The sequence below is a fragment of the Diabrotica undecimpunctata genome, chromosome 2, assembly GCF_040954645.1.
Source record: "Diabrotica undecimpunctata isolate CICGRU chromosome 2, icDiaUnde3, whole genome shotgun sequence".
NCBI classification, from domain to species: Eukaryota; Metazoa; Arthropoda; class Insecta; order Coleoptera; family Chrysomelidae; genus Diabrotica; species Diabrotica undecimpunctata.
The window spans coordinates 13212575-13234285 of record NC_092804.1 but is presented as its reverse complement, the minus strand read 5'-3'; the positions used below and the strand labels follow the sequence as shown (position 1 = coordinate 13234285).

Genomic DNA, 21711 nt, shown 5'->3' with positions numbered 1-21711 from the left:
AGTTCTGATATGTTAATATGGGACTAAAGTAATAAGTAGATAAATTATTGATGATAAAATATTTGATTAATTCAAGAAATTGACTGAATTATTAAGCAGTCAATAAGTAGTTGGTAATTCTAATATCTGACAGTTGGGACCGGAAATTGGTTATACCAACAGGTAAACGGTTCTCTATTTAAACCGGTGTAAAGCAAATTTATTCTTATTTCAATTTTATTGTAACATGAACAGATATATCATCACACCGACAAGAACAATGGTGAGTTTGTATAATAATTTCTGTAACACTTTAACATTTCAAATTTATAGCAGTTTATAGTTAAAATATAATATTTCTATTTGAAAATGTAGATTTGCATATGATTAGGAATGACAAAGATCCATTTAATTAACACTACTACTTTTTTTAAATCTGTACGTAACGTTATCCCTGACCATTTTTGTAGCTGGATGACAAGGAGCTGTATATTTATAAATAATTCCATTATGTTTCATAATATTCCTAAACTCATAAGAAGTAAATTATGTTCCATTATCAGTAACAAATACGTTAGGAATTCCATAGGTACCTACTGCAAATTTTCCTGCAAATTTTAATAGTAGTTGGCTGCTTTGGCATCTTAACGATGCCAAAGTGTGCTGTGTGTAATTCCTTTAATATTTTACCTCTAAGTGTACTTGAAATTCAAACTCTTTGACCCCTCATGATGATACCTGACTGTAAGGTAAATTCATTCTGATCAATCTTAAATCTAAAATTATTTTTAACAACCTTCTGCCATGCGGTTGTCTTATATATTGATATATTGATTTTCGAAATCTATGAAGGTTGATGCTATAGATAAGGTTAAAATTTATGAAAAAACTCTAGAATTTCTAGCTACCAAAGCCGTCCGACAAGGAGATGCAATATCACCAAAGCTCTTTACTACAACTCTAGAAAATATATTCAGCAAGATGAGCTGACAGAACAAAGCGGTATCCATTGATAGAAAATACCTCAGCCATCGAAGATTTGCAGAAGACATCCTTCTGATTGCTAATGATCCTGCAGAATTACAAGAACTTATAAGTGACCTAAATGCAGCTAGCAATGAGGTGTGCCTAAAAATAGGTCAAAAATAAAAACCATATACAACAAGCTAGTGGATCTCCAAGATGTAATAATAAACAACACTGCACTTGGGACAGTAGACGAGATGTATACGTGGAACAATTAAAACATAAATATGGCTCCTTACTTCCAGAAATCACCAAAAGAATAAAAGTAGCTTGACGTTAGAAACTGGAAATTACTTTAACATCCTTCCTCTTTGGAATCTCTTCAGTCACTTAACACGCATTAAATAGTTGCGTAAATATACAAACAATATTTTAATTTCAGTTTTATTATTCTCTTGCAAGCAACTTTAGTAGTTCGATAGGCATCTTGTCTTGACCCCGAATTTTCATGTTTTTTTTTTTAATATCTTTTAGTACACAAACCATTTCATAATAATGCATTTGCTAATCTGACTCATTACCTCTTTCTTCTGTTGTTGTTGGACAACTCTTTATTGAACGAGTTTTTTCTTTTGTCTATTGGGGTAACTTCTAGGTGTAAAGTCTTCTAGATAACAGTTTTAAAAAGTATGTTTTAGTACCATTTTCTCTTTTTATACAAATTCAACTAACCGCTGTACTCTTTCATTGTGTTCGCCAATTCCATGCTCATCAATCAAGTCTTCGAAGTTTGCGTTGCCTATTTTGGCATTAAAATCCCCCATTATCATGATTCCACGAGTTTTTATATCCATTTATATTCAATCGACTTGCCAGTACAACTATTTGACTTCTTGTCTTTACTTTGGGCACTGGGTGCATAAACTTACAAGATATTCATTTTAATTTTAAAGGTTTGCATTTGGCAAACACATTAAAAAGAAAGGAATAACACCAGCTTTTAGAACAAACAACGACTTAAGCAAATATATTAAAAACAACAAGAGCCAAAAGAAAAAGCACTTACACAAGCAAATGTGGCGACTGCCAAAAGCTTACATCGGTCAAACTGGTAGAACTTTTAACAAACGTATAATAGAACATAAAAGGGCTTTCAAAAATAGAAAAATAGATTCTACATACACACTTTACCTTCTAAACCATAATCATTTTTTTAATGAAGAATTTAAAATTCTTCACATCCAAAATAAAGGCCTTAAGCTACCTTTATTAGAATCTATGGAAATTAACAAATTTAAAAATATAGACCTAATTCTGATTGACCAATTGAGACAAACAGTTCTCCCCTCCTCAACCTATTCAGTTAAAGACTATAAAGTGTAAACACGTACCAAAAATAAATCACTTAAGAAATGCACTCTGTCGAAACAAATGTAGTGATAAGATATTATAATAAATTTTGTGGAAATTTTAAAAACAAAAGCTTTTAGTATTTTATTGTTATATGTACCATTATTATTTTTTTTTTGGTAGAAAAATTAAAGCAAATTTTTTTTATTAATACCCCTTAGGAGGTGTCTTTTATACTGCAATCAAAGAGATCAATGAGCAGTTCTGTTCCGTCCTAAATTAATACTAATAAATTCTTAGAACTATAGTTATATTTAATCAGGGTCTTTCTACAGGGTCTTCTTTCTCAGAGAGCTTTGAGTTTCTTCCAAGCAACCAGTACAATTTTTTGTATTTCCGTTCAAGTTCCTTTCGTTTTTTCTTTATATGGACCTTCCAATAAGGTCTCACATCAAGATGGATACCCAGGTACTTCGCAGTATCTGCAACATGGATCTGTGTATTATTTATTTCAATTGGCACATGTTGCTTTTTCTTATTAGTGAAATTCACATGCACTGATCTAGTCTCATTCAATTTTATCCTCTATTTTTTGGTTCAATCATAGATCTTGTTCACTGAAGAGTGTAGTAGATTTCGTGCAGCTTCTTCATGATTATTTCCTACTGTCAGGACAGCTTTGTCGTCCGCAAATGTTGCGAATGTTCCATTTTCGAGTTCAGAGATATCACTAGTGATATCAAGTAGAGAACTTGGCCGATCATACTTGTCTGCGGCACTTCCGGCTTGATTTCCCGTATTTCTGTATTGGTATCCTCCTGTCTTATTCTGAAGTGTCTTACAGCTAAGTACGACTCTAGTATTTATGCATACTGCCTCGGTAGTGCTCTATTCAATTTATGAATAAGTTCATAGATTGTAACCGTTTCAAAAGATTTAAAAGAAAATCATTATAAATTTCAATAATTTTTTTTAAATAAAACTTCTAACCCCATCTATCTGTCAAGTACCTACCTGTAGCCGACTCAAGGATTCTTCTGTAATTCCCAAATATATCCGGTAGATGAGCATATTTTTCAACTTGTCACTCACGCCGAATTTCCAGAATCAGGCGCCATGATAGCGCTTCGCTCTTTTCTGTTAAGACCGTCCAACCGTTAAGACGTGTTTCCAAAGTGGGTCTCAATTTCAGAGGTGAGCTAAGCAATCCTTTTCTTGTTCATATTTCAGATAGATATTTATTTTTTTAGACCCTTATTGGAGAGGCTATAATGCTGATATTATATTTCTAATACTCGTCGCAAGATAGTATTGCTATGGAGTTATTCCAGATCATGGCCCAGTAGCAGTATCTTTTTATGGAATCCCTAACCCCTCTTATCTAGGATGGTGGTGATTTGATATAGTACGTAGCTGAATCAATGGTTTATTTGGTGACTGATTAAATAAGAAGAGAAACAGAGCAGATTAAGGTTGTACCAATTTTTATTATACCTACTTTCAAGACAACAGAAATGATTATGAACTCAAAAAAAATGAAAATATAGTGAAGCGTTCTAATTTAATTTAAAGGTTTATTTTCTTCATTGTTCCTAGTTGATAAATAACTATATTATTTTCAATGTAAACAAATTTCGAAATTTGGGGTTAATATATATATATACATTCATTTTCTTTATAACCAATTCTTAATTTAATACGATACAAAGATTTTTTGTTTATGATAATGTTAACATAAAATAATATTTTGGAATCCCTTTGGGATGACGTAACTTTTAATGTTTTCTTTTTGTTCATTACTAAGAAATAATAAAGAATAGTTTTCTTGTAAACTTTCAATAAATCTTAAATTTTTTTTGCTCTTCCCCTTCGAGGATAAACCAGGGGTGGCGTTCAATAATAAATTATAATTTCATATTATCTAATTGTGCTTGAATTTAAGATACGATATAGTTTCTATATGTTTAAGAAAACCCCGCCCAATTCTCTTCGACAGTGAGCGATTCTGGCCTTGTATATATCATTGTAGCACGGCAGTGTTACAAGATTTATGGATAAGATTTTAAATAGGGTCCTTTTCTTTAAATAATGATTGCACAAATGTTTAAAAGCACACAACGCAGATTTTAAATTAAACACAACTTAAATGCAATAGCTACACAATACAATCCGCTTTTTTCTTTCTTTCCTTTTTTATTTTCCAGAGTGCTGTTCTAAATAGATGACTATTGGTGGTGTTGAACCATAGCAATTTCTTTTAACTACCTTTACCTTAAAGTTTAAATTTTGTTTATAAGATTACATTAGGTTATATTGTTGTACTTGTATTTAACCATTATATTACCATTTAACCTTCATTTAACTTTTTAAACGTATAAGGTGATCTGATTTGATTATTTTTCAACTATTAAATGTTTATAAAATAATTTTCCTTTACTTGATCTGCCTTTATTGCACGCTTTACGAACCTTCATATTTTGGAATAATTTCTAAATGTAAATCCATATCGTAAATTGATTTTAGGAATAAATTAAGTCCTCCGAAACAGAACCATCGACGTAAATTGACAAAGCAACGAGCCAATTTTAAAAATTCATTTGAATGGAAACGTTTTACAGATCGAGACGATAAAAGCACACATCAGTTGATATACAAATGACAGTTTTGTCGTCTACACACCCACTCGGTTTTGTGTCGTACTGATTTCGATCTTTAATAAAAAAATTCAAATAATATTTCAGGATAAAAATAAATATTTTCACACAAAGTTAAAATTAAATATAAAATACCTCATTTAAGTAATATATTACTTTAATGGGATGATGTGTTGCTAAATACTATCTCAGATACATTGTCGTCCACTGAAAGAGAAATTACTATCGGCTCTATTATGTTGTCAATAATATTACACATAATATAACAATATACAATTTACACAGCTCTGGGGGCAAGCCAAATTATATTGTACATGTCACTAAAGTCGAGAGATTGAGATAAAGAGTGATAATGACACTTATTCTTACAAATTAAAACTATAAATAAAAAGTAATAGTAAAAATTCATGCGTTATTCCTGTCCAGTAATTTATTATAAATTCAACTACGACAAAAAACGAAAAATCTACAAGCCAAACCTTCAAAATGCTCACATCCAATAAACTGTTCAGAGACTGGCTGAATGACGAAAGTCTAAGCCACAAAAAAAAATAAATAAACTGTTGGTGAATCATAGGATTGTACCTTTTTTACGAAGTGTGTCAAATCAAATACAAAAATAAAAAGGAAGTACTTAAAAATCAATTAGTAACCAACCAGTCCGGTCTTCTCTACACTAACGAATTAAAATAATAGCAAAGTACTCTTGGTGGGATGATACTATTAGTACCGCCTTTATTTTTGATTTCGTCGTATTACTACCAAGTTAGCAATATAGAAATTTTATTTATTTATTAAACTTGCAAATTTACAATTTTCTATTGAAAGCTGTTAGTAAATGTGATTATTGTAGATACATGTAAGGAGAAATTATCCATTGATAACACTACCAATACTAACACTAACAAATTAAATTCATGTTTGATTAAATTTGAAAGTTATATTGATATTAATATTAAAGTTAAAGCTGAATTTACAGAATGAAGTCTATTGGCCAGTGTCTCTTCAATCTTCGTCTGACTTGCTTCCTCGTTGGGGTGGGCTGGCAGATGTTCTAGATAATTTCTTGTTAGTCTGCTAATTTCTTCTGCAACGAACGGTATACCAGAGTCGTCATGCAACGTTTTGTTACCAACATACCACGGTGTTGGTAAAATTATTCTGAATATCTTGGATTGGATTCTCTATATGCTTTTGGTATTATAATACTTGGCACAACCCCTTAGTTGCACTCCATGTGTCCATATGGGGTTTATTATGCACTTATATACAAGAAGTCTATTATCTGCAGATTTGACGTATTTTCATGTTAGTATGGGTTTTTGCCAAGATGTGTGCTTTCCAAGTGAGCTTTTGATCAATTATTATTCCCAGGTATTTGATTTCTGTTTTTACCGGTAGTAATATTTCGTTCAGTGTGATTCTCGGGCAAATGGCATTTCAGTTCGTAAATGTAATTTGATTAGACTTATGTATTTGAAGGTTTCCCGATGCTACTTGAATGTCATCATCGATGGATATTATGGCGGTGTCATCTGATAACATGGCTACTGTAGTAGTATTTGTTGTTGGGATATCAGCCGTATATATTGTACAGATTTGGTACAGTGGGACCAAGACACAAGACAATTTCTTGAAGGACACAGGATTTTGTGGGATAGTAATGAGAGGTTTCTGTAAGGAATCTTACGTGAAGGTGACGTTTTATGAGGTATAATTTTCATAGTCAATAGTGAGGTGTCGGAAAGGATGACTTAAGTTTATATAGAAGTCCGTCATGCCAAACACCCTCTAAGGCCTGTTCTATTTCCAGAAAGGCAGCGATGAATTTTTTTTCTTCGAGACATACACTAATCTTTTTAACAATCCTATGGCACTGTTGTAGAGTTGAATGGACTTCGCAAAAACCAAACTGGTATGCTGAGAACACTGAATCATTGATCTTTCAATCGCTCTTTGTGCCATTTGTTTACTATTTTATCCATATTAGACTTGGTGAGTGTCTGTGAAGCATACGTGAGCATAGGGAGGATACACTGATCGTAAATTCTGGTTTTCAAATATTGTTCTATTTTAGTGTTTTTCAAGATCCAACTCAGTTTTCTAAATCCTGCCCAAGCTAACCTTATTCTTCTGGTAATTTCGGCAGTTTGATTTTCTTTGTTAACTTTCATTATCTGTCCCAGGTAGATGTATTCGCTTACAGTTTCTAAAATTATGTCGTTTAACGTTATTTCTCTAATGTTCGGTGTATTCGTCATTATTTTTGTTTTTTCCAAGTTCATCTTAAGAGCTACTTTTTCCGAAGCTTGAAATAGTTGCGTTATCATGGTCCGTAGTTCTTCGAAACGTGTAGCGAATATTACAATGTCATTAGCCTATCTCAAATGATTCAGTTTTCTTCCATTAACATTTATTCCTTTATCCGCCCAGTTAATGTCTTTGAACACGTCTTCCAGTTCAAGTGTGAATAGCTTTGGAAATAACATCTCCCTGACGAAGTCCTCTGTTGATTGGTATAGCTTTGGTTTTGGCATCTATTTGTATTTCCATTGTAGCTTTCTTGTAAATATTATGTATAAGCAATCAACGACGCCAATGTATAAGTTTAAGTGATATTCATTGGCTTTCCCTATTAGCGTTCTGACTGTAAGAAGATGATCCGCTGTACTGTGACCCTTTCGGAATCCTGCCTGCTCTATCGGTTGATAGCTATCGAGCTTCGACGTTAACCTGTTAGTTATTACTCTCATAAACAATTTGTACATTTGGGACAGCAAGAAGATCGGTCTATAGTTCTTCAGATCTCCCCTGTCTCCTTTTTTGAAAACTTTTATTCCAATCATCTGGGACTCCTCTGTAAAGACAGTTGAAAAAAATTTTTAATTCTTTGAGAATAATTTCACTCCCCTTTCTCTTAAGATCTTCCTTTGCAGTGTTATCTGGGTTCTTGTTTGAGGAATATAAATCACGGTAAAATGTTTGAGTAACTTTTAGGATTTCGTTCTTTTCTCTTATTTCTTTTCTACCTTTATCCTTCAATGAGATTATTATAGGCTTTCCTAAGTTTGATATTAAGCATTTCAGGCCTTGGTTCTTTTCGAATATTTTTGTAGATCCTTAAATCTTTTTTTACTTCCTTCTTTATCTGTTTATTCAATTCTTTAAAACCATTGGTGTTTCGAGTTTCTTCACTTAGAAATGTGCGTCTCTTTTCCATCAACCGTTTGTTCCATTACTTATTCTCTTCTTTATTTTTCGTTTTCTTTGCAACAGTTAGTCCTGCTTTCAAGAGCTTTCGTTGCATTTCTTTATGTTGGAATATTCTTGTTGATAATGTTCTACAAATTATTTTCTTAAGACTCCTCTTTACCCATCTCCCTTCTGTCTTATTTTAGTTTGATCCATCTAAATACAATAATTATGAGGCCTGTTTCTACTAGTTTTCGTCTGTTTAACAAGAATCCTTGCCTTAAAAGGCAATGATCGCTGTCAGCTGTGAATCGATTGAGAGCAGTTATATCTTCAAAAAGTCTTTGTTTCCACACAAGAAGTAATCGATCTCGTTTTTCGTCTTTTTATCGGGAGATATCCACGTCCATTTTCGGTTTGCTTGTTTCTTGAAGTATGTGTTCATGGCATATAAATTTTGTTGTTCTAAGAAGTTATATAATTTTTCTTCTGTCTCATTTCGTGTGCCATAACCATGTATCCCTATTTTAGTTTCAGTATTTTTTCTTTTTTACCTAATTTTGCGTTGAAAACTTCCATAATGATGGTATACTTTGTATCACTTTCTTCTAATGCTGTTATTAAATCTTAGTAGAACATTTCAGCAACCTCTTCCTGATGTGTTGTTGTGGGAGCATACACTTGTATAACCTTGACGTTGGTTTTATTATCTAGGTTTATTATAATATCAGCTACTCTATCAGAAACGCTTTTATTTGTAAAAATGTATGATGTGAGATAATTTTTGACAAGAAATCGAACTCCACCTTATGTTTCGTCTATTTTTCCTGTATAATATAGGCGATTTCCAAGTTTAAATGCATGCAATGTTTGCCTCACATTGTTCTTTTCACTTCTGATAGTCCTACAATATCCCACTTTATCTTAGATAGTTCTTCTTCCAATTCGTAGACCTTTTCATCTTTAGTCATCGATTGGATGTTGTATGTGGCTAGTAGTAACTGTTTTTGTTTGTTCGTATCTATTTTGGCGAGTTTTGTTGAGCTTGTGCCTCCCCCAGAATCCGTGAGGCTGACCGGTTTTTCGGTGTAGGATTCTGAGCTGCTAGCTCTACCCACCTGGGGTATCGTCCTATTTTGTTTCAAGTTCAACATGTTGTGTTTTGAGGGGTATATTGGCATTAAAACACCGCGCTTGCCGGACGGGATGGTAAGTGTTCGCACTATCACAGCCATCAGTATTTGATTTTCGCCTGCGACTTTGTGGTACCCCACCTGTCAGGAATTGTATTTCTCAGCCACGGGCCACTAATGACACAGCTGTTGACCTGCTTCATGTCCTCAGTTGATCCACGAATACTTATTTGGCAAGCCTTATTCATACCTGTCCTGCATATCTACAGGAACATTCCCTACCAGCCATTGGGATGCGCTGTGTCTGGATTGAGGACTTCCCCGCCCAGTCTGTCTTGCACAAAGTACTGAAGGACCCTTACTCAGTTCAGCGTCCCTCCTCTACAAAAGCTGAGACCGGCACGATACTTTGTTTACACCGAAACAAAATACCAAAATTATCATAAAAACTTGTGTGCAACGAAAAATAACATATATTAAGATATGTCGCTATATAAAAATGAAAATATAGAAGATTTTAGGACTCCCATCATTTTGATATGAAACTTTTGATGAAAAATATAAACGCTTTGGATTAGACTTTTCAACTTTAAGATTCTTAAGGTAAAGTGGATATAAAATTTACGAATCCTTTGATAATTTAATTTAACCTGTAGTCCTTATCCAAATTTTACTCGTGCTATGTAATTATTCTTTTCAAAGAAACTGCCACATTAAAAATTTTATAACCGCTTCAAGACTGCCATCCAAATTATTATTTATATAGATCTCGAGATTTTCATCAAAGTTAAACGAAATTTTTCTATGGCTCTCACGTATAATTTGAAACTTTAACTCATTTTGAAACGTTTAATTATTGATGGATAAATTATTTCAAGGAAAATACATTTTTTCAGTCTGGGAACAGCTTATTACTATTAATTGATTAAAATTATTTACAAAGAGCTTATATTCCAACTAGTAATATAATTCCCAATGAAAAGTAATCCCTTCTCGCCATAATGGATTACTTATTGCGGTTTTAGTTTGAAATTCTAAAATCCTTTCCGCTGCTGAGTTGTTTAAAATACTTTTCTCGTTTTTTTCCGTGGTACTCCATTTATTTGAACGTGTGCATTTAATTAATATTAATTTTTCTGCAGGAAAAGCGTATCCATGTTAATGTTTTCCTTTTTCATTATAAATAGTTAGATGTTCTTAAGTTTACCGGGCAAAGTTTTTAAGTGAGGTCGGTTTCTCTAAATAATTAACGTCATTTGGGAGCTTTTAGCGAAGTGACTTACCCGCAAAAAGTAGGTCATATGAAAATAGATTATTATTAAGTTTAATACCGCGCTTTAGAACGTACGTCTGTATTGCCCGTATCGCATAGAGGTAAGTACTTTAGGCACTAGCTCCTTATTAAAATGGGGCTGGCATTTTTAAAACTTTTAAGTGGTTATCTTTATAACCGATTGTTTATGTTTTACATTTTTAGCTAAAAATGTAAAACTATAACAGAGACCTGGAAATTTATATACTTATAATTTATATATTTATAATAACTAAAGTTCGACAACGGCCCAGACATAACAGAAGATGAGGTATTAGAGGCGATAAAGTGAACAAAGAAGAACAAGGCAACAGGTCCTGACGAAATACCTGTAGACATAATACGGTTAATAGAAGAACAGCAAATTGGAATATTGGTCGACCTATTCAATACAATATACAGTACAGGAATTATTCCCAGAGATTGGCTGATGTCAACATTCATAACACTACCAAAAAAATCAAATGCAAGAGAATGCCCAGACCACCGGATAAAGTTTAGTGAGTCATATGCTAAAAATATTTTTAAAAATTATACACCGGAGAATACACAACAAACTTGAGCAGGACATAAGCGACACACAATTTGGATTTAGAAATGCATTGGGAACGAGGGAAGCCCTATTCGCTGTGAATGTTCTTGTGCAAAGGTGCATGGATGTTAATCAGCCAGTATATATGTGTTTCTTGGATTACAACAAAGCCTTCGATAAGGTCAGACATAACCGTCTTATCGAATTACTTGAAAAGAAAAACTTAGATATGAGAGACATCAGGAATCATTAGCGCTATCTATTATAATCAGATCGCTGTGGTTAAAGAGAACAACGTCTTTTCAAATGAAATACAGATTGAGAGGGGCGTCAGGCTGGGCTGTGTCCTGTCTCCTACTTTGTTCAATTTGTATTCAGAGGAAATAATCCAAGAAGCACTAGAAGAACTAACTATGAGAATAAAAGTAAATGGACGACCAATCAATAATATACGGTTTGCTGACGACACTATTTTATTAGCGGAATGTCTTGAGGATTTACAACAAATGGCTGACAGAGTGGTAGAAGACAGTCAAGAAAACGGACTGTCCCTAAACACAAAAAAGACACAATTTATGGTAATTACAAAAGCCCAACAGTGCCAAGAAAACATAACAATACATGGAGAACAAATTGAAAAAAGTTGAAAATATAAATATCTGGGTATAATAATTAACGAAAATAATGAGTACACAGAAGACATTAAGACAAAAATGGGAGAGCAAGAAATTCTTTCAACGAACTGAAAAAAGTACTCTGCAGCAGAGACATTTCAATTTCTTTAAAGATAAGACTTCTGATATGCTACGTGTTCTCCGTATTATTTTATGGGTTGGAGGCTTGGACATTAAAGAAAGATGTTTCGGACATATTAGAAGCCTTCGAGTTATGGACCTACAGAAGGATATTAAGAATAAGTTGGGTGGATAGAGTCACGAATGTCGAGGTGTTGAGAAGAATGGGAAAAGATAAAGTGGTTTTAAATACAATTAAAGTCAGAAAACTGCAATATCTGGGACATGTCATGAGGGGCGAGCGTTATAACTTGTTGCAATTAATAATGCAAGGAAGAATACAGGGTAGAAGGAGTCGCGGAAGAAGACGCATCTCCTAGTTAAACAATTTGAGAGCTTGGTTTAACTGCACTTCTGCTGACCTCTTTAGAGCAGCGGTTTCTAAAGTGCGAATTCCCATGATGGTTGCCAACTTTCTTAAAGGAGATGGCACATGAAGAAGAAGAACTATATATATATTCGGTTTTTTTTATAACGTCTTACGACGTTGTCCGACTCCCAAACGCCACTGTATTCTGTCTTGAGTTAGGTCTTCGTCCAGATTTCGAGCGCTAATCGCTTTCCTAACTCCCAGGGTCCAGCTCTGTGGTGGTCTTCCTCGTTTCCTCTTCTCTGGGGGTTGCCACATCATCGTTTTTTTAGGCAATCTTTCTTCCCCCATTCGGCTCACATGCCCATACCATATGAGCTGTTTTCTCTCAATATCCTCAACTATAGTGCCCTCTATTGGAAGAAGAACTAAAAAGAAAAAAATATCTAGTTTAAAAATAATAAAAGCAAAAAAATGACATTCATATTATCAAGACCCTTTACGAAAAAGTTTAATTTAATATCAAAATCCAAAAAAAACTTCGCGTGACACTTAAGGAGGGCAACAGAAGTTAATACTTCTTATAGCGCGTTATTACGGTATGTAGGTTAATCCTTATTCGGGCAAGGTAATGAGGTGAATGAAAAATTTTTATTGAATTTTATGCGTCACTGAATTTGTTTAGATGTAGGGGAAGGTGAGGTAAAATGGGATACTTGGGTAAAACGGGATAGTGCCTCTAGCGGCCTACCTATGACGTCAGCCGCGGTGAAAAATACTTAAAACATTTGTCTAATGCGCCTTGGCTTGTAGTTCGAAAGCGCCGTAGTTCAAACACCCGACCTCGTGCTCAGACCAAAATATGTGTTTTGACAGGTGCCTGATGTAATTTTTGGGTCCCACGTTTTAAGCTGTAACTTTTGTTTTAAACAAGTTTTTGAAATAATTTTTGAACTCAGATGATGTGTAGTGCCCTGTGCATAATGTGAATAAGTTTTTTGAGTGAACCAATTCATATTGAGCATACAAGGTAAGTTTTTCTTTTTAAACAGCATGTGGGGTAAAACGGGAAATAACCGGGTGGGGTAAAATGGGATATCCCGTTTTACCCCTTATGTGAAAATTCTATAGTTAAAACACTTTTAAAAGCAAAAAATATTCAAGTTTGTTTAGGGTAATATAAGAATAAACTTAGAAGAATTGCTTTTGTTTCAGATGCCTAGAAATTACCAACGAAAAAACCAAAAATGGTCTGAAAAATCTATGGCCCGCGCTCTGGAAGCATTAGAAAAGGAACTTGTGGATTTCTAAAAGCATCCAAAAAATATGGAGTTCCAAAATCAACATTGGAAAGGAAGGTTCAAAGGAAGAAATAAATCCGCAACAGGTCATTCTAAATTACTTGGGAGCCGACTGCCTACATTTCCTCTAGAGTTGGAGCAGCAATTGGTAACATATGCAAAGAATATGGAAACTATGATGTTCGGTCTTACAACTCGTTCCATCCGTAGCTTGGCATATCAGATGGCAGAGAAAAACAACATCAAACATCATTTCAACAAAAACACCAAGTTGGCTGAGTGGGAATGGCTTCGTGCTTTTTGAAACGGAATAAACTTTTGCTCCGTTTGCCTGAAGCAACATCAGCTGCATGTGCTCGAGGCTTTAACAAAGAAGCAGTTTCATCATTTTTTGACCTTTTGGAGCCTCTTCAGGAAAAAATGAACTTTCCACCCTCCCGTATTTTTAACGTTGACGAAACCGGGATTACAACAGTTCAAGGTCGTCCATCAAAAGTGATTGCTGTCAAGGGTAGAAAACAGGTCGGCACCCTAACATCTGCAGAACGAGTGGAGCTTTCTACTGCTGTAATCTGCATGAGTGCCAGTGGAATATTTGTTCCTCCTATGATCGTAATTCTCAGAGTTCGTATGAAGCCGCAGTTCTCGGAGGGTGCACCGCCAGGAACCTTAGTCGTTACTGATAAATCTGGTTGGATGCAGCTTAACTTGTTTGAACAATGGTTTGACCATTTTCTTTATCACACTCAACCATCAAAAGAAAACCCATCTCTCTTAATCTTGGATGGCCATAAAACCCATACACAAATATTGTTAGTATTGATAAATCACGTGAAAATGGAGTGACAATAATTTGCCTACCTCCTCATACGAGCCATAGGATGCAGCCATTGGATGTTTCCTTAATGTATCCGTTAAGTACATTTTATACTCAAAAAATAGAAGTGTGGCTGAGACATCATCCAGGGCGATGTGTAACTATCTCAGAGGTACCTCACCTATTTGGAAAAGCTTACCTACGTGCATCTACTCCATTAAATGCCATTAATGGTTTCCAAAAACAGACATTTTCCCACTGAATCGTACTGTTTTTACCGAAGAGAAGTTCGCTGCAGCTTTGCCTACTGATCATGAGCCAAATATTGAAGAAAACATATCTATCTCCGTAAAAAGTCAATCCAAAAATGACCAGCCTGTCGAAGAACAAGTTACCCCAGAAAGACAAAATAATGAATCTTCTAAAGATTTGCTTATGGACATGTCCTCAACAAGCACTGGTTAAGGTCTATTTTCTGTCATATTAACAAGCACCCCTTATAAATAAGAATTGGAGACATCTCTAGCTACCAGAAAACTAAAAGTTAATGTTAAAAATGTTAACTCAAAGACCAAGATTAAGTCACTAAAGCAGAAAACCGTAAAAAAAGAAAATACTTCCAAGAAGATTAAAAACAGTGACAGTAGTGCAGATTAGGAATGCTTCTATTGCAACAATAGATATTCTTCAGACAAAAAAGGAGAAGGCTGGATACAATGCTGCAATTGTAAAAAATGGAGACATGAGACTTGTGCAGGAGCTGACAGCGATGATGATGTATGTATTTGCGAATATTGCAGCAGATATGATTAAGTTGAGAAAAATGTTCGGCATTATTATTCCTATTAATATTTAAGCAAAATCATCGGTATTATTATTCCTATTAATATTTAAGCAAAATGTTCGTTATTATTATTCCTATTAATATTTAAGAAACATGTTCTGTAGTATTATTCCTATTAATATTGGGTTTTTTGGCTTTAACCCATCGTTATTTCTTATTTAGTTAATTGCTCTTCTTCGTTCCTTTTGAATTTTTGAGTTTAAGTTGTTGTATTTTGCATAAAAATAAAAAAAAAATTAAACTTAAAAAAAAAGAGAAAATTAATTAAAATAACTAAATAAAAAAATCCTATCCCATTTTATCCCCACGGTGTATCCCGTTTTACCCACACAGTGGGGGTAAAATGGGAAATTGTATTGGTGTCAAATTTTTGCATATAACTTTTTTATACATTTATAAAAAAAAATCTTTTTTTGTGCTTTTGATACAAAAATAATGAGTTTTCACTGTGCCAAAATATGAGTAGCCTCCAATACAGAGTTTCGGTGTTATACAGCCTCAAACGTTAAGTATCCCGTTTTACCTCACCTTCCCCTATGTTTCCTTCAACATAGTCATGAGCTATTCAAAATATTCATTATCATTTTTAAAATTATTGCGTTGAAAGAATTTTGTCAAGTCCAAACCTATTTTCGGATATTTTGATTTCTTCATGTCACAGTCTATGAATTACTCTATTATTTTTAAGTCCCTATAGTTTATGAATTGTTGAATTTCTCCTTTGTTTTTGTAAATAAGTACTAATATCCAGCTTCTTCATTCGTCTGGCAATCGTCCCACTTTCATAATTTTATTAAACAAACCTGTTACATAGTTAACTTATTCTTGTGTCTCCTAAAGCTACCTACACTTTTGCAGGGATCAACTTCTTCTTCTTCTTTGAGTGCCTCTCCTATCGAAGATTGGATATTATTAGGGCGATTCTTTTTTTTTTTATTTACTGCTGTTTTGAATAATTCGTTAGTGGTACAGCCAAACCACTCTCTTAAATTTTTCATCCAGGACATTCTTCTACGGCCTGGATTTCTGCGTCCTTGGATTTTTCCTTGCATTATATTTTGTAGGAATGTGTACTTTAATCCTCTCATCAGGTGGCCAAAGTATTCAAGTTTTCTCTTTTTTATATTCATTATAACTTCTGGATCGTTATTTATTCTGCGTATTACCTCTTCATTTGTAATTTTATCCACCCAACTTATTTTTAGTATACGGCGGTAGCACCATATCTCAAAGCTTTCAAGTTTTTTAACATTCTTCTGTTTAAGAGTCCATGCCTCAACACCGTAAAGCAAAGTACTGAATACATAGCATTTTAACATTCTAGTTCGTAGCTGAATACTAATATCACGATTACAAAATAATTTTTTCATTTTTATAAAGGTAGACATGGCAATTTCAATACGTCTTTTTATCTCGTGATTTCATCTCGGGATCAACTGATCCAACTGAACTACCTTTCTTTATGTTTTGTGCTTGAACAACCTTTTCGTTTATTATTTTGGTAACCATTGCTGTCTCTGTTAGCTCAATCAGTGCGTGTTCATTATAGGTACTGTCAAATTATTTATTTAATAAACTGTCTAAGTAGGTATTTAGGAGGTAGGAACTAGTATGCTATAGTATTCGTCTCGGCACATCTAGTCTGATTAAAATATTGTGCTTTCTTTGCTATTTGATCTTAAATTTACCCTCCCTGGTATCAAGTTTATCGTATTAATTTGTATATTCTTTCACTTTAGATTTTGCTATTGCTATTTTTGCTTTCTTTCTTACGACCTTATAGTTTTGAAATGCTGTGACCAATTCTGTATCACAGTTTATACAGATAACGACATTGTTCTGTTGACCATAGGAATTAAGATTTATTGCAATCCCATCTCTAGAGTATATTTATTATAATGCTCCAAAACTAATTTTTTGGTTATTTCTTAGCCTTAATAGCAATACAAATAAATAAGTAAGTAAATAAGTAATATGCTTTATTGTCATTGAAAACTGTACAAATTGTATGGACAAAGCTTATAATATTAAGACAATAAAGAAGAAAATAAATCAGAATAAGAATCGTTTGTACTTTTACATAAAAAAAAACAATAAAATTCTTCCAAACATAAAAAATACTACCTAATTAAGAACCTACAAACTTCGTAAAATGTACCTAACAAAAAATAAAAATTAGGAAAGCGGATTAATGGATTAAGGGCTCAAATATTCCACCTCCTTGTGCTAAATAGTTGGCAAATCTATCATACTGATTTCTACTCATATTTTGGAGTAGGACTGGTGTAATGCTTGCAGAGAGATGAAGTATTTTTGCCCTTAATTCGACTAGGTTATACCACGTGTACTTATCAGTCGATCAGGAAACGTTTGATTGAAGAAGTCAATAGTTGCTCTAGAGTTGTGAGCCGAACACCCATCCTGTTGGAAATAAACCGCCTGAAAATTAACGGGAAGGCGTCGAACTGCCGGAATAATCTCATTCTGAAAAAGTTGTAAATATTTGGGCTCGTTTAGGTTTCCATCGATAAAAAATGGACCGACAATGTGGTCGTCTAACATCCCAGTCCAAACATTTAACTTTTGCGGATGCTGCGTTCGCACTGCAACACTGAGGTGTTTATTTTTCCGATAATAATACGTTGCAACGAATGGATTGTGTTTTTTATATAATAAAAATGAAGATCTTCAGAAAATAAAATATTTTTAAAAAGTGTACATTTTCATTCTATTCATCTAACACAATTTCACAAAACTCCATCCGCCTAAAGTTATCATCCGAAAACAGTTCTTGTGTTGGTTGTATCTTAAAACAGTGATACCCATTCCGTTTGAGAACTCGTTGGACAGTTGGAGCATTCACGTTAACTTCTCTAGCAATTTGTACACTATTGCAGGGTTCACTAGCTTCCACAAAAGCACAAATATCAATATCCTTGTTTTGACGCTCCTAATCGACAGGTCTAACACGTGGTTCATTACCTTCATGACACTTTTTATAACTGTTTACACATCCCGAAGTTTGAAAATGTTTAATGGTATTTTTAACTGTTGTAACACTTAGTGGGGGTCTATTTTCGAAGGCAACAATAAATAAATCAATTACTTCGCGTATCGAATGACCCTGAAAGTACCATGTTACAAGTTGCATTTTATTAATTATTTGTTTATTATTTCAGAACTTCGTTTGAAATTTTTAATGTCAATGTAAAAATTACGACAATTCGTATCTACTGTGAAATGAATATAGAGGTGGGAACTTGTTACCTGTCACAGCGATTGCCATTGTGTTGTATGGTAAATAAAACAATGTCGTGATCTGTATAGTGTTCTCTTTTCCTTTATTTTTGCTGCCTATAACTATTAATTATATTATTATCTACAACTGTATTTCTACTTCTCTTGTTTATATGAAACGTATAATAAAAAAGAATTCTAAAAATTCAACCCATAATTAACAAAAAAACTTTTGAGATGTCTCAAACCTAAATTAAAGTTTTTGTTTCAGTTGTTAAACAGAAATATGATATACAAGTCCACGACGAGTACGTAATAGCTGGCAACACAGCCGTCCTCAAATGTAAAATACCAAACTACGTAGCCGAATACGTTATGGTTACTTCTTGGATTCAAGATGATGCTATTAATATCTATCCCAATACAGATATTGGGGGGAAATACGTTGTTCTAGCAAACGGGGATCTCTACATAAGCAATGCCGGTCCTGGCGATGGTTACAAGAATTACGCTTGTCGAACTGTACATAAATTGACAGGTAAGATGTTTTTAATATTTATAAAACTACAAAAACTTAAATGTAGAGTATTCGCCAACATTACGAATGTTGGCGATCATCATGGCAATCTTCATCTTATCTGCAGCAGCGCGGAAAAGCTGCGCAGATATTGTATTGAACCAGATTCTGAGGTTCTTTCACCAAGATATTCTTCTTTCTGGACCTCGTTTTCCAAATATTTTTTCTTGTAGGATGGCTTAAAGGAGAGCATATCTGGATTCATTTCGCATAATACGTCAGAAGAATTGTAGCTTTTGAGATTTGATGGTGGTCAGTACCTCTCGGTTCTTATTCATTCTTCTGAGGACCTCCTCATTTGTAAATCGGTCAGTCCACGGGATCTTAAGTATTCTCCGATATAGCCACATCTCAAATGCTTTTAGTTTTCTGCACATATCTTCGTTTAAAGTCCACGATTCAACACCATCAAAAAGGACAGAGAAGACGTAGCATCGCAGCATTCTTACTTTGGTATCAAGAGAGGGGTTGTGTCTCTTGAAGAAGGCCTCCATCTGATTGAAGGTGAATCTAGCTTTTTGGATGATTGCTCTAATCTCCTGGTTGTTGGTCTATTCTTCATTTATTATGGTGGTAGTTGTAGTGCGTCACTCTTTCTACAGGGGATTGGTTGACGTAGAGTTGACCTTCTGCTATCTTTTTCTTGCTATTTATCATAAGCTTTGTCTTCTTAACGCTTAAGTCCATATTGTTGACTGTAATACGTGATTTTGTTCATATGGACTTCGTAGGTCTTCTAAGTTGTTCGCAAATACTATGGTGTTATCTTCATCTTTGATTTTGTTTAGCCGGTAATCATTTAGTAGAATACCTTTTTCAGTTTCGTGCAAAGCTTCGATAAACATTCGTTCAGAGTGCAGATTGAAGATTAAAGGAGACAAAATACAGCCTTGCGTAACTCCATGCATGATTTTCATATAGTCAGTGTGTTCACTTTCAACTCTGAGATGTGCTGTCTAATTCCAGTAAAGATTTCAAATTATTTTCAGATCTTGGTTGTTAATTCCTGCTTCTTCTAGTATTTCACATAGCTTGTAGATTATCTTATGAATTATTTTTAGGAAAAATTTTAGATGACTCTCTTTAGGAGATTTTTTTTTTTATATGGCTTCGACAGTTTGCCATACAGCCAGTTACATGATCTTTTAATCTCATTAGGTACAGTAAAAAGTTTTTGAGTTATTTGCAATCGAATAGACTAAAATAGATAAAAATATATAACATACACAGGAGAACTAGGCCACGGTAAATAGGATTAAACATATAAAGGAGAGAAAACAAAGGTAAAAAGTAAAAACCAATTTTTTTTTTTAACTAAAGAAAAATATTACATTTGGTCAAAAAATCGATTATGCAATCGTAGATTAATCTATTTTGAGTCGCTAGGGCCGATAAAACGTTAAACGGAGATTTACCGGTAATACGAACTATATTATTATATAATAAGGTGGATTCCAAATTATATTTGGCACAACCAAAAATTACATGATCTAGGTCACCTTCTATTCCACATTCCACACAGTTTTTACTCTCGATCACATGAATCCTTGCAAGATGAGCAGGAAAATAAGCATGTCCAAATTTAAGCCTAGATATGGTTGTTATATAACGCCTAGGGACATTATAAGTTCTGTGCCAATGTGCAACAGGGACAGTTGTGTGTAAAGAAGTGTATCTATTTGGGTTGGTAAAACAAAACTCAGACCATAGGTCACTCCATTTATATTTTAAAACTGTCTTGCGTGAAGCAACCAAATCAGAAATACTGGGTAGAAATTCTGTGGTATCCACTGAATAAATACTTAATTTGGCTAGTTGGTCCACATGTTCATTATGTTTAATTCCACTGTGTGCTTTGGCCCATATAAATATCACATTTGTTTTATTTTCCTTAAAGTGTTTAACTAATTTTTTAATTAATATTATGTAGGGATTGGAGTATGTGGTTAGAACAAAAGGTTGGTTAATGGCTGTGAGAACTGACATGGAATCTGAAACAATAATAACGGAGGAATCTCTGTTAGAAACAAAAAGTAGGGCTTGATATATGGCAATTGCTTCCGCACTAAATATGGAAATATTTGCTTTTAATTTGAACATTTTTTCTACCTTCTCCATGGGGATGTAAAAGGCACATCCTGTACCGTCTTCTGATTTGGAGGCATCCGTGTAGATAGTACTGTAGTAATCCCAATTGGATAAGATGCTTGTTATAATGTTGTTATTTGCTCTTCCAGTGTTAACATAATTTGGTTTAATAAATTTAACGCTATAAAAAAGAGCTTCAAAATCATTTATATCTGTGTGTGATTTTAAATTAATAGCTTCATCAGCACAAACTGTGTTTTCTCTAAGAGCTTCACATAGGGTTGGAGAATTTTTCTTAATCCAATATTTATTCGTTAAATCATAATTGTTTAAATTTGTTAATTCGGTATAAAGGAAAGTGTTCTGGTGTTTAATTTTCAGTAAAAATTTTTCGGCCAAGAAATGTCTTCTAAGAGAAATTGGAGGCTCACGTGCTTCAACATAAAGGGGCTCAATAGGAGTGGCTTCATGGCACCAATACAGATACGCAAACACTGGTTTATAAATATGTTTAATTTGTTTAGTAAGTTCTTGCTGGCAGATCCATATAACCAACATCCATAATCTATGATAGAGCGAATATAAGTTCTATAAAAAAGTAAGGAAGTCTGAACATCTGTTCTTT

The 21711-nt window shown here is 33.8% G+C and overlaps 1 protein-coding gene across 1 annotated transcript in view; it reads left to right on the top strand.

Moving 5' to 3' along the window:
- The window catches only part of LOC140433617 (cell adhesion molecule Dscam1-like), a 757823-nt gene that overhangs the window by 639989 nt on the left and 96123 nt on the right, over positions 1-21711 (top strand). Inside the window, exon 4 of the mRNA XM_072521600.1 lies at positions 18693-18959. Within this exon, the coding sequence (XP_072377701.1) occupies positions 18693-18959 (267 nt within the window). The remainder of the gene's footprint in view (positions 1-18692; positions 18960-21711) is intronic.